Below are 17,589 nucleotides of genomic sequence, written 5' to 3'. Positions count from 1 at the left end.
AAATAAAACCTACTTATTTCCTGATCTTGCGTGATTGTAGAACATCATCCTGGTTCAGCTAGTTTCCATATGAGCTTGTATTCAACTGCAGCACAATAACACAGAGAAGTGGATGATGATGTTGAACTCACTATAAATGTTTTCATCCATCAGCTGAGATCAGATATGTGTGGCGACTGCACTACCGCTATTTCTACACTATTGGAGGATTGACTCCAGTGCTTTTAAGGATTGACACGACTACTAACTAGTCCCAAAGTATCTACCAGAATAACCAGCTCCAACACCCTCCTCCACCTCAGAAAAGTCATGAAGAGTAAATGTTATTGATTTAAATTGAACTTAATTTGGAGATGAAACCTGAATTTTAAATATTAAAGATACGATTATCAACTTCAAATCAGATTACACCGTATTGAAATAGACCTGATTCTTAATCAATCATAACGATATGCAAATATGATTCATATATTTATTCAAACAAGGCCATTATAAAAACAAAACTGTAATTAAATACCGTCTCCTTATAGACTAGTCTTCTACATTTGAAACGTACCGTTTATGAGGTTTCCTACTCGTGTTCTGTGTCATCATGCGGATGTTTTCAGTTGTGGTCTTTATTTTTCTGCTTTGTCGACTTAAACCATCAGCTCACCGCTCATCTTGTCTGGGAGATGCTTTCGCTTTATGTGGTTCCTCCGTCTCCTGACCCGTTTGTCCATTTATTGTCACGTCTTTCCTCTCGTCATCGCTCTGTTTTCAGTCTGAAATGATTCAGATTTGGGTCCCGAACCTCTTGAAACCGGAAATAAATGGACTAAACTACTTTTATTCAGTAAAAAATGTCACTAAATTTTAATTAAGGAAAATACAGTTCTCTCTTTTTTTTGTCAAACAAATGCAAAACACTTTACTAGTTAAACGTTAGATACTCAAGCAAGATCATTTTCCCTGAAACAATCTGGCGACCCACGCTGACTCTGTGGGTGACAGCAACCGAAATAAAACATCTCTGATTACTCGGCGTTGATACAGGGAGTTCATTGCTCTGCTTTTATCTCTGATCTTGTGAAAGATTTCCGGCGTGCTGAGCAGCTACAAAACCAAACCCACAAAACTGATCGGGTGATGAGATACAACAGTCATCTACAGGTCGAGTATGAAGTCGGTCAGTTTGACGATGCAGAATGAAACCGAGCTGTCATTCCAACCCCAGCAACATGAAGCCTCATCACAGCGACAGTTTGAAGCTTCTAACGATAAAGACGTGCACTAGATCTGGTCGGGGGAGTGATGTGGAGTCAGAGAGGCTGTTGACCAGCAGAGAACATGCAGGACAGCTGCCGGTAGGCCTGTGTTGAAAAAATAGATTTTCTGATTCTAAATCAATTCTCATATTCATTCCTAAAAATCGATTCGTATGTCTAAAGATCGATTTTTTTCATCATTATATTACAACTTGTAGTATTTTTTTGTTTATGCCCAAAAAAAGGAATGTTTTGTTGGACACGAGAATAGCCATGTTTTTTGCCTTTAAATATGTTTAAAGGTATGAAAACATTAGTTTTCAGTTATAGTTGCATATTGTCTATATTTCATTACTTTATATACTGACTCGGGGTTACATTTGCATAAAATGCTAAAAACCAAATTCTCAAAAATGTTAAACCGAAATAGACCGAAAATTGAAAAAATTTAAACGGAATGTGGGAAAAACTAAAACAGATTTCATACGGCCCTATCTCTGTTTGCTGCCCTGGATCTGTTTGATAATTCTGCCACACAATGATTCTGAAAGCAGCATTATGGGAGGTGATTGGTCCTTACAGTCATCATTACAATACTTGCTGTTGAATCTCAATATAATATTAATATGTTGCATAACTACAGTCATATCATTCATTCAACAGCTCAAAAAACTGTTTTAATAACACTAACCCAAATCAATATCGGAATTGAATCAAATTTCGATAATCGATTCTGAATCTTAAGAATCAGAATTGAATCGATTCGTGACATTTGAATCGATCCCCAGCCCTAACTGCTGGTATTCCCAGGAGACGACGTCTCGCTGAGGTCGCCTCAAGGTCAGATGAGAAAGATCCGGTTGCTGCGAGAAGAATCTGATGAGCGACAAGCCGTCCAGCTGGTGTCCCCTGGTTCTCCCCTGGTTGTAGAGATGCACCGATCGATCGGCAACCGATCAGTATCGTCCGATAATAATCGGTTTTGATCGCCGTTCTCAAAATAATAGTTCAAAGCAGGCCAATCCGATGACGTTTACAACAACGATTACAACTGGGCCCCCTTGGTTCCAAAATGAATTATTTTAATAAAAGCCTTGGTGTCACTTTTGATAGTGATTTTAAATTCGATAGACAGATTGGGTCTGTAGTCAAAGGTGCTTTTTTCAGCTAAGGCTCCTGGCCAAAGTAAAGCCCTACCTATCTCCTAAAGACTTGGAGAGGGTCATTCATGCCTTCATTACGTCAAGGCTAGACGACTGTAACTCTCTGTACGTGGGCTTAGACCAGCGTTCTGTGCGACGCCTGCAGCTGGTGCAGAATGCTGCTGCTCAACTTTTGACTGGCACTAGAAAGTGTGACCACATGACCCCGGTTCTGGCCTCCCTGCACTGGCTTCCTGTTCACTACAGAATTGATTTTAAGATTTTGCTGTTTGTTTTTAAATCACTGAATGGCTTGGCTCCCCAATACCTTACAGAACTTCTCCACACTCACACACCAGCCAGAGCACTGAGGTCGTCAAGTCAGTTGCTCTTAGACAGGGGTGTCCAAAGTCGGTCCTCGAGGGCCGGTATCCTGCATGTTTTAGTTGTTTCCCTGCATCAACACACCTGATTCTAATTAACGGTCTTCACCATCTTGTCATCAAAGTCTGGATAGTTGTGTTGATGACCAAGCTCCTTGTATCACGGTTTGATAAGAAAAAGGGACACTGTTGGAGCCAATATGGGTGTTTTTGGTTTCTTTTGGTTGTAAGTTAATTTTGGGTGTTATTTATTTACCAAGCCACAAGGGGGCAGCAAAACCCTTGGTAATGGGTCACGTCACGCAATTAGGTGATAAATAGACACAGGTGTGTGGGCGCAGCGTGTTTGGAACCACATGGAGAATAATGTTTCTTACCGCACGCAGCACGTATGTTAAACACTTAATTAAATGTTATATAAACTGCAAAGAAAACAACATCCCACAACAATAAAGAGAGAGAGAGAGAAGATCGGCGAAGCAACAACAAACAAACAATAAGGTGCGTGTAAAGAAGTATTCATCTAAGGTTCCATTCACCACCGTGGCTAATTGGGTCACAACAAAAAGTAAGAAACATCTCCAAAGAGGAAGGATTGAGGACATAGTTGGATTGTTTCATGAGGACATAGTTGGATTGTTTCATGAGGACATTGTTGGATTGTTTGAATGGGACATGTGAGCTGAGCAGCGGCAATCATATGGAAGAAGACACACTGGTGGGTGTGATTCAATCTAACACTACCTAAAGTTTGGAACAGCATTGGGCTGTAAAAGATTTGGATACGGGTCGCGAGAAGATTGATTATTTTCGAAACTCCTGTGTGTGTGTTGTGTGGAGGTGTAAGCTCACTCCCTAATTAAAATGGATAAAGCCAATGATGACTTCTATAATACTGGGAATAATGAACCAGCTAAAAACACTAAGGAAAAAAGGACAACTAAATTGACTCCGAAAGGAATGGAAATGCTTGTTGAGAACATTCAAAAAAGAAGAAAATCGATGTTAACTGAGGCAAGCAAGTTGAAAAAAGAAATCGAGACTCTTATGCAAACAAAGGCTGAAGTGTTTAAGGTAAAAAAGAGTCTGAAATATTTCATGAGCATATGCGATGAGGTTGTTAATATGCACAGACAATTTATTGATATGCCGCTTCCCGAAGATGAGAGGAAAAGGCAAGAAGAATGGTTTAAAACGAAGATGGGTTCAAATAAAAAGTTCATGAGCAATGTGAAACAATGGCTGTCTGATAATGCTGCTGGTGGTGATGATGATGATGATGAGGCCGATGACATCTGTGCTAATGCTGCTGCTGATGATGCTGGTGATGATGACTGTGCTGCTGCTGCTGCTGATGGTGATGATGATAAGGCTGATGACATCTGTGCTAATGCTGCCGGTGGTGATGATGCTGATGACGTCGGTGTTAATGCTGGTGATGGCGCTGACGTTGAAATAAACCCAGAAGATAGTGTTTCAAATGTTTCAGTGAAACACATAAAAACTAAAGTGTCAAATAAATCTTCTGCTTCAAGTAAATCATCAACTTCAAGTAAATCATCTGCTTCAAGTACTTCATCAGCTTATCGTAAAGCTCAAGCGGAAAAGGCTGCATTGCTTCAGCGTGCTGCTGCATTGGGGGCTATCCATGCACTGCAAGTTGAGGAGGAAACCCTTAAAAGAAAAATGGAGAAGTTACAGCTGGACACTGAATTAGCAGCTACCAATGCAATGATACAAGTGTTGGAGGGAAGCGTTGTGTCTAGTCGTTCCAAAAGTAGTCGTGATGGCATGAACTCATATCTTGCCACATCCAAAAGCCAGCAACTTTTGACGGAACTGAAAGATGAATTCAAAGAAACCCAACCTACAACACTACAAGCTCTGAAAGATCCCCAGCGTAAGAAATCAACTTTTCAACCTACAAATACAGTGTCGTATACACAGGACGTACGACCAAAGCAAAAAATACAAACAAGGAAGCAAAGTCAATATGAACCAATAAATATCAACATCAACAGGTCTCATGAACATCAAGCCATACCTGGATCAACTGGTGTTCACCATCCTTTCAATAGACCAACTACAGAATCAAGAACCACAACAGACCAACAACAAACTAAAGGCAACCTCCACGGCATATTAACAAAGCAGAATGAAATCACAGCATTAATAGTTCAACAACAGACTGCTGCTTTGCTACCACAAAGAGAGATTCCAGTATTTCATGGTAATCCTCTGGAATATCAAACATTTATCAAAGCCTTTGAACTCACCATTGAAAGGAAAACTGATAACAGTCAGGACTGTCTCTATTTCCTAGAACAGTTCACTAAAGGACAACCTAAGGAACTTGTGAAAAGTTGCCAACACCTGAGTCCCAGTCAGGGTTACCAAAGGGCCAAATCACTGTTAAAAACACACTTTGGCAATGAAAATAAAATAGCCGCAGCCTACATGGAAAAGGCTTACGCCTGGCCTACAATTAAGCCGGAAGATGTCAGTGCATTGCAATCTTATGCTTTCTTTTTAAGAGAATGTTGCACTGCTATGGAGGACATAACCAGTATGGAAGAAATGAACATCACATCCAACATGCGGCTAATAATGATGAAATTGCCGTACAAACTTAGAGAACGATGGAGAGCTGCAGCCTGTGAGCTACAGGAGCAAAGAGGCTACAGAGTGATGTTCCCAGACCTGGTTAATTTCATCGAAAAACAAGTGAAAATATTGTCAGATCCTCTGTTCGGAGATATTCAAGATCTGAGATTTGACACCAGCAAAAGGAATTTAAAAGTTAAAAATCAGAAGTATAAAGGAAGCAGTTTTGCTACTGTAGCAGCTGTTGTGGAACCAGAACCTCAAGTAAACACTGTCTCACGTGGCGATCGCAAGGAAGGCTGTTTGTGCTGTCAAGGAACACATCCATTGGGAGAGTGTAATAAATTGAAGAGGATGATGCATAAGGAAAAGATTTCCTTTCTAAAGGAGAAAGGTGTCTGCTTTGGTTGCTTAAAGGTAGGACACATGAGCAAAGACTGTAAAGGACGGCTCATTTGCAATGTGTGTAATTGCAACCACCCAAGCATTCTTCACATTCAATTTAAAGAAAAGGAGAACAAGCAACTTCAGCAACAGGAAATGCCAGTAAGCAGTGCTCTCATAACCATGGAACCATGCAGTCATACAGGGGCCGGAGAAGAGGATAACTGCGTCCTTTCCATTGTACCTGTTCAGGTGAAATCACAAAAGGGTGATAAACTGGTGCAGACATACGCATTCTTAGATCCAGGAAGTACGGCTACATTTTGTACTGATAATTTGTTGAAGCAGTTGAACCTGACAGGAACCAGAAGGGGAATACTACTTCGTACAATGGGACAAACCAAGGTTGTGACTTGTAATGCATTCAAAGGTTTGGAAGTATGCAGATTTGATGGTGACCAATTCTTTCACCTCCCAGAAGTCATCACGCAAAAATCGATGCCTGTGTCTAGGAACAATGCTCCTAAACAGGAAGAGGTACAGAAATGGCCATACCTGGACAAAATCCAAATCAAAGAAATTGACACAGATGTGGGTCTGTTGATAGGCACCAATGCTCCACATCTCATGGAACCTCTCGAGGTCATCAACAGCCATAACAGTGGACCATATGCTGTGCGAACCCAATTAGGTTGGGTCGTTAACGGACCTCTGAGAAGTGGGAATGACAACAGTGATACTGTTACAGCAAACAGAATTTCTGTTGCCAAAATAGAGGAGCTTTTGGTGTCACAGTATAACCAAGACTTCAATGAAAAGGTTACGGACGAAAAACTTGAAATGTCAAGAGAGGACCTGAAGTTTATGGATATCATGGATCATTCAGTCAAACTTCGAGAAGACCATTACAGTTTGGATCTACCGTTCAGGAGAGAGGGTATAACTATGCCTAACAACCGCAACATTGCCGTGCAGCGTCTGCTGAACTTAAAGAAAAAATTCAAAAGAGACTTCAACTATCAGAAAGACTACACAGCTTTTTTAAGTGAAGTTATCAACAAAGGATACGCTGAGATTGTACCATCACATCAGTTACAGCGTAATGACAACAAGGTGTGGTATCTCCCTCATCATGGTGTGTACCACCCCCAAAAGAAAACTTTGAGAGTAGTTTTTGACTGTGGAGCAGATTTTCAAGGTGTGTCGCTTAACAGCCAACTACTCCAAGGTCCAGATCTCACCAACTCTCTGCTTGGGGTACTTTTACGATTCAGAGAGGAGCATGTGGCTTTAATGGCAGATATACAAGCGATGTTCCACCAGGTCAGAGTGTCAGAGAAAGACACAGATTTTCTCAGGTTTTTGTGGTGGCCTGAAGGAGACTGGACTAAATCTCCAGTAGAATATCGGATGCTAGTACATCTATTTGGTGCCACTTCGTCACCTAGTTGTTCCAATTATGCACTGAAGAAAACTGCTGAGGATAACAAGGATTTCTTCTCACCAATGGTGTATGATACTGTCCAACATAACTTTTATGTGGATGATTGTTTAAAATCGCTACCATCGGAAGAAGAGGCAATCCAGCTGATACAAGATCTGACTGCCATGCTTCAGAGAGGAGGATTTTATCTGTCAAAATGGATCACCAACAGTCGGACAGTGTTGACATCTATTCCAGAAGAAAAAAGATCTGTGACAATGAGAGATTTAGACTTGGATAGGGATGAGTTACCCATGGAACGAGCTCTTGGACTGTACTGGAATGTGGAGACTGACACATTTCAATTTAGAACATCTGTGGAAGCACGCTTGCATACCAGACGTGGCATCCTGTCTGTGATAAGTTCAATCTATGATCCCTTAGGGTTTCTATCTCCCTTCATTCTCCCGCCTAAACTGTTGCTGCAGGAGATGTGCAGAAGAAACATCAGCTGGGATGAAGACATACCTCAGAGTTTCGCTTGCCAATGGCAAGAATGGGTGGCAGATCTAAGAAAGATGTCAGAGTTCAAGGTACAACGCTGCATCAAAGGAAAACATTCTGGAAAACCAGAAATTGCAGAATTGCATCATTTTTCGGATGCAAGCGCACATGGCTATGGTACTGTATCTTATCTTAGACTGACTTTGGAAAAGGGAGTACAAGTCTCATTTATGTTGGGAAAATCAAGAGTTGCGCCAATGAAACAAACTACTATTCCAAGACTTGAACTCACAGCCGCTGTACTAGCAGTTCGAGTCGACCAAATGTTGAAGAGGGAACTTTCATTCCAGTCGGAGAAATCAGTTTTTTGGACTGACAGCATGACAGTACTGAGGTATATCACAAGTGAAACTACAAGGTTTCACACCTTTGTAGCAAATCGAGTGGCTCTCATAAGGGAAATGACAGACACCTCACAGTGGAGATATGTCAATTCAAAGAATAACCCAGCCGATGACGCCTCCAGAGGATTGTCCTCAGACCACTTTCTGGCTTGCAAAAGATGGCTCAAGGGTCCAGACTTTCTTCTGAAGGCAGAAGAGGAATGGCCAAAACCCATATTTGATCATAATCCGATCAACAGTAATGACCCAGAAGTTAAAAAGGAGGTTTCTGTGAATGCCATTGCTGTGAATGATCCGGAGAATGCAACACAACAGTTACTGAGCTACTTTTCAGATTGGAATCGACTGAGGATCTCAGTTGCGTGGTTTCTCAAAGTCAAAGATACCCTTCTAAAGCTTGCAAGACACAGACAAGACATACAAGTCCCTGTTGATCAGAGCAAGTCAAGAATTGGAGCAGAAAAGATGAAAACAGAGATGACTAAACTGAAAGCTACACTTGGTGGTCAGTCAGTAACTGTGGAAGATATTTCAAAGGCTGAGGCTGAAATTGTTCGTTTTAGCCAAAAGGAGAGATTCCCAATGGAAATGTCAAACCTGGAAAATGGAAAAACTGTAAAAGGAAACAGTGATATTTCCAGATTGGACCCAGTGTTGGAAGATGGCATGTTGAAAGTAGGAGGCAGACTCAGTAAGGCAGCTATGCCTGAAGAGGTTAAACACCCTGCAATCCTAGGCAAGGATCAACTTGTTTCCAAACTCATTCTACAACATATTCATAAAATCACAGGACACGCTGGGAGAAACCATATGTTATCGACCCTCAGAAAGAAATATTGGATAACACATGCCAACTCAGCATGCAGAAAAACCATATCTGACTGTGTTGTATGCAGACGTTACCAAGGAAAGCACGGAGAACAAAAAATGGCTGATTTACCAGTGGAAAGAGTTATTCCAAGCTTACCTCCTTTCACAAACACAGGAGTGGACTACTTTGGACCCATCGAGGTTAAGAGAGGTCGCAACATGGTCAAACGCTATGGTGTCATATTTACCTGCATGGCAAGTAGAGCCATACACCTTGAAGTAGCACATTCATTGGATACAGACTCGTGTATTAATGCAATAAGAAGATTCATGTGTCGACGAGGTCAAGTTTTCCAAATAAGATCTGACAATGGCACAAACTTCGTTGGTGCAGAACGAGAGCTCAGAGAAGCATTGGCCTGCCTTGACCAGAGCAAAATACAGAAAGCTTTGCTGTCAAAGGGACTAAAATGGAGCTTCAATCCGCCCGCAGGGTCTCATCATGGAGGAGCATGGGAGCGTCTTATTCGTCTTGTTAGGAAGGTGCTCTACTCTGTTCTCCAACAACAACATGTGGATGATGAAAGTTTGCTTACCATCATGTGTGAAATTGAAGCCATTTTGAATGATCGACCTATCACAAAGGTCTCAGATGATCCAAATGACTTGGAGGCACTTACGCCTAATCATCTTCTGCTTTTGAAGACAAAACCGTTGCTGCCACTTGGACTTTTTCGGAATGAAGACCTGTACGCTAGAAAGAGATGGAGACAGGTTCAATACATGTCGGACCTATTTTGGAAGAGGTGGTTGAAGGAATACCTCCCACTGTTACAAGAAAGACATAAATGGAGAAATCCAAAAAGAAGCTTCACCATCGGAGACTTGGTCATCATCATGGATCCCACTGCACCAAGAGGATCGTGGCTAATGGGAAAGATCATTGATACTTACCCTGATAAGAGAGGTTTGGTGCGTTCAGTGAGGTTGAAGACCAAGACTGGACAGTTGGACAGACCAATCTCTAAGATCTGTCTACTGCAAGAAGCTGCAGAGGACTCAGATGACACCTCTGCTTCACAAAGAAGATAAAGACTAAATCACTTTAGTACTGGCTCCTTAGAATTTTGTTTTAGTAATTGTTTATCACAATTAAGGGGCCGGTGTGTTGGAGCCAATATGGGTGTTTTTGGTTTCTTTTGGTTGTAAGTTAATTTTGGGTGTTATTTATTTACCAAGCCACAAGGGGGCAGCAAAACCCTTGGTAATGGGTCACGTCACGCAATTAGGTGATAAATAGACACAGGTGTGTGGGCGCAGCGTGTTTGGAACCACATGGAGAATAATGTTTCTTACCGCACGCAGCACGTATGTTAAACACTTAATTAAATGTTATATAAACTGCAAAGAAAACAACATCCCACAACAATAAAGAGAGAGAGAGAGAAGATCGGCGAAGCAACAACAAACAAACAATAAGGTGCGTGTAAAGAAGTATTCATCTAAGGTTCCATTCACCACCGTGGCTAATTGGGTCACAACAGACACATCTAAAACACGCAGGACACCGGCCCTCGAGGACCGACTTTGGACACCCCTGCTCTTAGACGTCCCAAAATCCAGGCTCAAAACAAAAGGTGAGCGAGCCTCTGCGCTGGCTGCCCCTAAGCTGTGGAATAGCTTGCCACTAAACATTAGATCTGCTCAGACCCTAGAGGTTTTTAAGTCATCTTTGAAAACGTATTTCTTTTCATTGGCTTTTGGTGTAGGGTAAATAGTGGCCCACATCTGTGAGAAGTGATTGTGCGCTTTGTGTGTCTGTTCTTTGCTGTCTATTTTTTATTACTATTTTATTGATCATCCTAGTACGTTAGTGATTTCATTGTTTCTGCACTTTATACTGTATTTTCTTTTGGAATTGTTTAATTTTAATACATACTGTACAGAACTTTGGTCGACCTCGGTTGTTTTTAAATGTGCTATGTAAATAAAATTGACATTGACATTGACATTAACAAACGTGGCAGTCTCTACAAAACATCGAACGCTGAAAATGGCGTGACCGGTACGGGAGTTTTACAATGTCCGAAAAGGACAACAAATTTGCAGTTTGCAAAGTGTGTACAAAGGAGATACCACGAGGAGGAATGTTACAAAAACAAAGCTGATAAGACATTTGAAAGTTTTGAGATTTGACAGTATATTGAGTTCCCAAAGTCCACTGCTGCTAAGGCAGAGAAAGAAAAGTAGCGTGCAGCAACGCCGCTAACTCAGCTGAACGTAACAGAGACCTATAAATGAAAGCAACAACAGCAAGAAAAATGAAGAACTACATCATCAGGTAATGGATTCATACGTCTCGATCATCATTTCTGTTTAAATGCGTCGTTAGCAGCTTGGATCGCTTGGATCGACACGCTGCTGGGTCGTTAATACTTCACTGATGAATGTCCGCCGGAGTTATACCAAACTATATCACATCCAACCCCTAACCCTATTGCAGGACGACAGTCGTGTCAGTCGCTTCACGAGTCACATTTGCAGTTCTAGTGTGAAGAGTTGTGCTTCACTCACAAGAGTTTCCTCACACGCGGCGGATGCTATCGCTAAAGCTTTTGCAAAGCTTACATAATTAATTTTTATTTTAAAGGAGCATGAGGCTCCTTTTAAGAAATGAGACTCTCTAGCGCCACCCTTCGCCCCCCGTCGGGGGTACTGCAGTCAACAGTGAAGCCGGCACAGGAGAACGGGGAGAACGCACATGCAGCGTCATGTGACGTCACATCCGTAGGACAGCGTGGGAAATTCGGTACCGAATTGCAGCACATTTTGCAGCACACAGCCTGTTCAAGGCAACGGAGAGATACACTAGAGGGCTCATTCTTTTTGGTTTGGAACGCTTCATCTGACATTATTACTAGAAAACTTAAAACGTATACGAATTTTTTTCATAAATCCTGCCTCAATCCTGCCCCATGCTCCTTTAAGATTTAATTCCTTTTTCCACAGGAAAACTAAGGTTTATAGTTTACAACTTGTATGAACTACTACTAGTCTACTGTCTACTACACTTAGGGTGCTTTCACACCTGTGGCCCATTTGTTTTGTTCCAATTCAGGGGCTAAATAGATACAGTCTGTAGCGGTTCAAAGCTGTTAACAAATGCCATGCAAGAACCAACTGTTCTCTCATTGGTCAGAAATGAACGCGGAAGGAGTTTCCACTTCCGTTCCCCCAGGAAAAACAACAACTATTGAGCATCGTAAGCGAGTGTGGCTAGTTTGTTTCTGTGTGTTTCTGTGTGCTGTGTGGATTATGTTCTCACAGCAAACGAACCGCTCCAGGTCTGGAATGGAAGCGAGCCGAGACCACCTCTCCTAGGAGATCTCGGCTCGCTTGATTTGTCCCGCATCCGAACACGATTGCTATGTTCACATATACCAAAGGAACCGATCTTTAGGGGAAAATGCTCCCTGTTTCGGAACAACTGCTCCAAACAGGACAGGTGTGAAAGCACAATTAATCTTTGTAAACTAAGTCTAAATCATCTCTAAGAGTCTCCAGAGGGTTGAAATATTACACATCAGTCTGCAATAAAACAGACAATTCATGATACTTAGTTAGATAATACAATGTGTGTTTTGTACTGTATATGAGACAACAATATTGAAGAATTTATGGATTTCACGCTGTGATCGGCAATATTGGGATCGGCAGATACTGATTTTGGACATCGGTTATCAACTCTCAAAATCCTGATCGGTGCATCTCTATCTGGTCGTCCCCTGGTTGACTCAAGATATGATCAGAACTCAAGATTTCTGGTCATTTTTACGTCTGTAAAAGACAGACGTCTTCAGAGATGGAGAAAGGTAAAGGGACTCACCTCTTTGGGCTTGTCTGTGACGTCTGAGGAGCAGGCGGTGCCGATGTCGGGGTAGACGGAGGACCAGCCTTTGTCGGTGCAGTTCCTGCTGAGGCTGCCTGAGACAGAGACATTTCACAGTCAACCACTTGCTCTTCAGGTAGCGCATCAAACATTCGTGTTTTTGTGACTTTTAACGATAAACCCAACGGGTCGTCACCGACTTTGTGCCAGTGGAGGAATTAAAGAGCAGGATTTCCCCCCCGAAACTGGTAAAATAACAGGAAAAAGTGCCTAAAAATCCAACTTCTGTCACGAAAAAACATAAAAAACAAGCTTAAAGTTTTAATATTTATAAAGACATGTACTATTAATTAATTCAAACTGTCCCCTAAAATCTTTTAATTCTCAAACTCTGAGGAAATCGGAGAGTTGAAAATAAATAAAGAGATTAAACCTTTTGTTCTGAAGTATATAATTTTTTCAAGTGCTGATGTGCAGAAAAGCCAAAACCACATCTCTGCATCGTTGCAAAGGTCCGGTTCTGTCTCAGATAAGAGTTGTTCCCTGGAAGCAGCTATAGATCACTAGCAGCCGTTATCTGATCATCTAGCCGCCGTCACCCATCCTGCAGCGCGGACGCCGTGGCGTGTTGAGCAGCAGCAGCAGAGCGGGGAGGCTCAGCGGCCACATCCTGTGATGCTGAAACAGAGCAGCTGCCGCCCGGTACGTCGTGATGATGACACGTTTCATCAGGGTGCCAGTTATATATTATATAATATTCAGAGATGATTTCAGAGTTTTGAGGCTGTGAATTCAACTTTGGCGGCAGAAACTACCTCTTTTAACCTTTAAATCCCAGCGTTCACATGTATTTTACTAAACATGAGGCTTCAGATTCCTCTTCCTGATGCTCAGAGCTGCAGCACTTCCCAAACGGCTGTTTCCCAACAAGGAAGTGCAGAATACTTACAAAAATGTCCAAAGTTGCGTCACCCAACATCTGGATTAGAAGTTTGGTGACACATCAGGACGATCAAAGTAAACCCGCCTCGGAACAACAAAATCCACCTTTTTGGATCGGCCCAGACCATAATAAGTCATAGAGGCGCTGCTATTATAGAAACTAAAGTTGTTTCTCCTCTTAATACAAGAAAAAGACTGATTCAGGCAATGTTTGTATCAATACTTGATAGACTTGTGGTCAAGAGCACCTAAACCGAGACCAGGACACCACCAAAACCAGAGTATCAAGAGACCGAGACCAAAAAGAAACCTAGTTATTTCCTGATCCTGCGTGATTGTAGAACATCAGCTCCATCCTGGTTCAGCTAGTTTCCATATGAGCTTGTATTCAACTGCAGCTCAATAACACAGAGAAGTGGATGATGATGTTGAACTCACTATAAATGTTTTCATCCATCAGCTGAGATCAGATATGTGTGGCGACTGCACTACCGCTATTTCTACACTATTGGAGGATTGACTCCAGTGCTTTTAAGGATTGACACGACTACTAACTAGTCTCAAAGTCCTCTAGCAGAAAAACCAGCTCCAACACCCCCCTCCACCTCAGAAAAGGAATGAATAGTAAATGTTACTGATTTAAATTGGACTTAATTTGCAGAAGAAACCTGAATTTTAAATATTAAAGATACAATTATCAACATTAAATTACATTATTAATAATTATAGTAATCAGTTTACACTGAAGAACTGGTGATCACAAGATCCTGTCACCTTAGTGTGCAACGGCGTCTCAATTATCCGAGACAAAACCAAGAGCACAAAAAAGTGGTCTTGAGATGAAGACCGGTCTCGAGAACTACAAGTCTAATACTTGATTATGCTGATATCTTATACATGAATTCAAAAATGCTGGATTCAGTGTTTCATGCAGCATTAAGATTTATAACAGATTCAGGTTTTCCTGCTCATCGCTGTGGTCTTTATGAGACTGTTGGCTTCTCTGTACAATCGTAGATGGTAACACTGGTGTTGTTGTGTTTATACAGGACTGTCTCAGAAAATTTTAATATTGTGATAAAGCCCTTTATTTTCTGTAATGCAAAAATGTCATACATTCTGGATTCATTACAAATCAACTGAAATATTGCAAGCCTTTTATTATAATAATATAGCTGATCATGGCTTACAGTTTAAGAAAACTCAAATATCCTATCTCAAAAAATCAATCTTAAACTGTAAGCCATAATCAGCAATGTTAAAATAATAAAAGGCTTGCAATATTTCAGTTGATTTGTAATGAATCCAGAATGTATGACATTTTTGTTTTTTTAATTGCATTACAGAAAATAATGGACTTTATCACAATATTCTAATTTTCTGAGACAGTCCTGTAAGTCCATCCTGTGTGACTCGCCCCCTTATTTGAGTTCTCTCTGGGTTTCTAAAGTCAACACCAACAGCTGTAGTCTCAGGCAGGACAGATTAATAATGTACAATATTCTGTCTGGGGAACAGGCCTTCAAAGCATTCACACCCTCGTCCTGGTATAAGTTGCAGAATCATCTTAAATTTGATTATCTCCTAAGGATGGAAGGTTTTAAAGCTGGGATCATGGACTATTTGACTCCTGCATGCACAGTGATTATACTGCAATGATGTGGTTTTAGCTCTTTTTATCTCTGTGTTGTTGTTGTTCCAGTGTGTATTTTATGTGGACCTACTATGCTGCCGTTGTGGCCCTTGCAAAAGAGATTCTGAATCTCAATGAGATTATTTCCTGCAGCACTGCCACGGCGTCTTCAATAAAGAAACAGTTATCCCTGTTTGCATGTTTCATGTGTCTTTATTGTGATTTTGTGATCTTATGGCAGTTTAGAGCAGAATAAGTAGTTAATTCAAAGTGTTTTAGATGTTTTCATTGCCTCTGTATTTCCTGACCTGCGACAAAAGCATCTTTACGTCCCGAGATAAACGTGTTGGAACTTTTAAGTGAAACAGCAGGTGTCGGTGAAGCTGAAGTTAGGTTTTGGTAACTTTTCAACTCTCTTAATGAGCTCTGAATGGTCGGAAATGTCTGTTTGTGTGTGTGTGTGAGTGTGTGTGTGTGTGGGAGGAAGTGTGTGTTTGAGATGAAGCTCACCGTTTTTGCCAAAAAACAGCTGGAAAGGGAAAGGGCAGCGGACGGTCCGCACTTCACCGACGGTCACGCTGTGCCAACACGAGACGTTGTTCCACTCGCCTGGACATCCTGCTCACACACACACACACGCACACACACACACACACACACATTAAAAGCTTTCCAGGGGCGGACCTCCTGTTTAGTTGAGCTGCTTCTTGCAAACTCCTCCAGAGTTTTCACAGTTTTTCTTTTTTGTTTTGTTAAAATGTAGAAAGAATAAGTTGCAGGTTAACTTAGAGGTAAAATACAGGTGTGGTATTTCGGGGAACAAAGAGAAACTGATTATGACTTTTGTCTTTGTTATGGTTTTTATGACTGTCATAGAGCGGCCAGTGATATTTAATATATTTAAGAAAATGGGACTTAAGGTACCACTTTGGAGCAATATTGATATAATTGTCGTCGTGTTTTCTACAGTTAACTTCAGAAACCCTGCAAACATCAGGAACATCTGCAGCCGAGCAAAGCCGGCTGATGGGTCCTTCAGGGACGCTTCGAGCGCAAATGTAGACGTGCACGGTGGAAATATTTCACATGCAAGACAAAAGTGTAACTAGGAACTAAGACGCCTGAGAAGCAGCTGGGACACTCATGTTACACCCGGGACGACTAAAGGACTAATTACTTTACATTCATTCTCTTCAGATTTGCCCAAACATTTCAAGTTTCACTACCAAACATGGATGTTAACTAACTTGACCAATTAGCAGTAATTGTGTTGGCTCCTGCTAGCGAGCCGAGCAGTGCTATAATGTGTTAAATAAAAGCACTAATTTAGCCAAACATTTTAAAGATCAACACGGTCGTTTCCCCTCAGTAAAAGCTCCTAAATTAACACTTTTTCTATTTTTTTTTTCCAGAGTAAAACTGAAGCTTTTAATCTACAATTTCAAACTTCTTGAAGATAAAATTAAGGTTTACAAGATGTTTCTTTTTTTTATTATTATTATTTTAACCCTAAATGCCGGATGTATCATATCTGTTAAGTGAATTTCCGAGACCTCTGATCACCTCCAATTATCCAAGAAGAAAAAAAAAAGATTTTAGACAAACCAAAAAATTATTAGAAAAAATAAAAAAATGAATTAAAAGATACATAACTTGCCTAATGTATTTATAAAAATAAAGGTAAAATACTTATTTAAATACAAGGTGTTTTTAATTTCAAAATATAATTAACACTAAATTAAAAACATATTTTTTCTGTGTTTTCATATAGAAAAGTATTTTTTTTTACCACATTGTGACACTGAAATTGATGTCTTGGATATTTTCCTGAGCATCAAGTCGATCCTGTTTTTGAGTGATGCTTCTAGAGATGGTTCACTCCTTAGTAAATACTCATATTATGTACCAATTCTTACAAAAACTATACATAAGATGTCAAAGTTTTAAAAAATATCTTGTTTCCCAGTTCAGAGAAATGACTAATGTTTGTGGCAGAATGAAAAAGGAAATGTGTGAAGACAACAGTTGTAATTAGAACAAGTTAAATAAAGTAAAGTTTATTCCAAATACAGAAAACCATCTGCTTGAAGCTGTTAAAAATTGTTCTGCTAGTGAAGACAACAATAAAAATGTGGCCGAATACTTCTGACAGAATTACCTCATCCTGGTCTCTCCCTTTAAATTAAACGTTTGACTAGTTTGAGGTAAAAACTGAACTCACGAA

At 40.7% G+C, this 17,589-nt stretch overlaps 1 protein-coding gene across 2 annotated transcripts in view; it reads right to left on the bottom strand.

Annotated features, from left to right (window-relative positions):
- LOC133423070 (vasoactive intestinal polypeptide receptor 2-like) overlaps positions 1-17,589 on the bottom strand; it is a 56,942-nt gene that overhangs the window by 18,727 nt on the left and 20,626 nt on the right. For both annotated transcript variants that reach the window (XM_061713173.1, XM_061713174.1), the window contains exons 3-4: positions 15,876-15,983; positions 12,788-12,885 (exon numbers count right to left, since the gene is read on the bottom strand). In XM_061713173.1, the coding sequence (XP_061569157.1) occupies positions 12,788-12,885; positions 15,876-15,983 (206 nt within the window). The remainder of the gene's footprint in view (positions 1-12,787; positions 12,886-15,875; positions 15,984-17,589) is intronic.

This window comes from Cololabis saira, chromosome 22 (assembly GCF_033807715.1).
Source record: "Cololabis saira isolate AMF1-May2022 chromosome 22, fColSai1.1, whole genome shotgun sequence".
Classification (NCBI taxonomy): Eukaryota; Metazoa; Chordata; class Actinopteri; order Beloniformes; family Belonidae; genus Cololabis; species Cololabis saira.
Note: the sequence above shows the minus strand (reverse complement) of the source record. Positions and strands in the feature narration are given on the sequence as shown.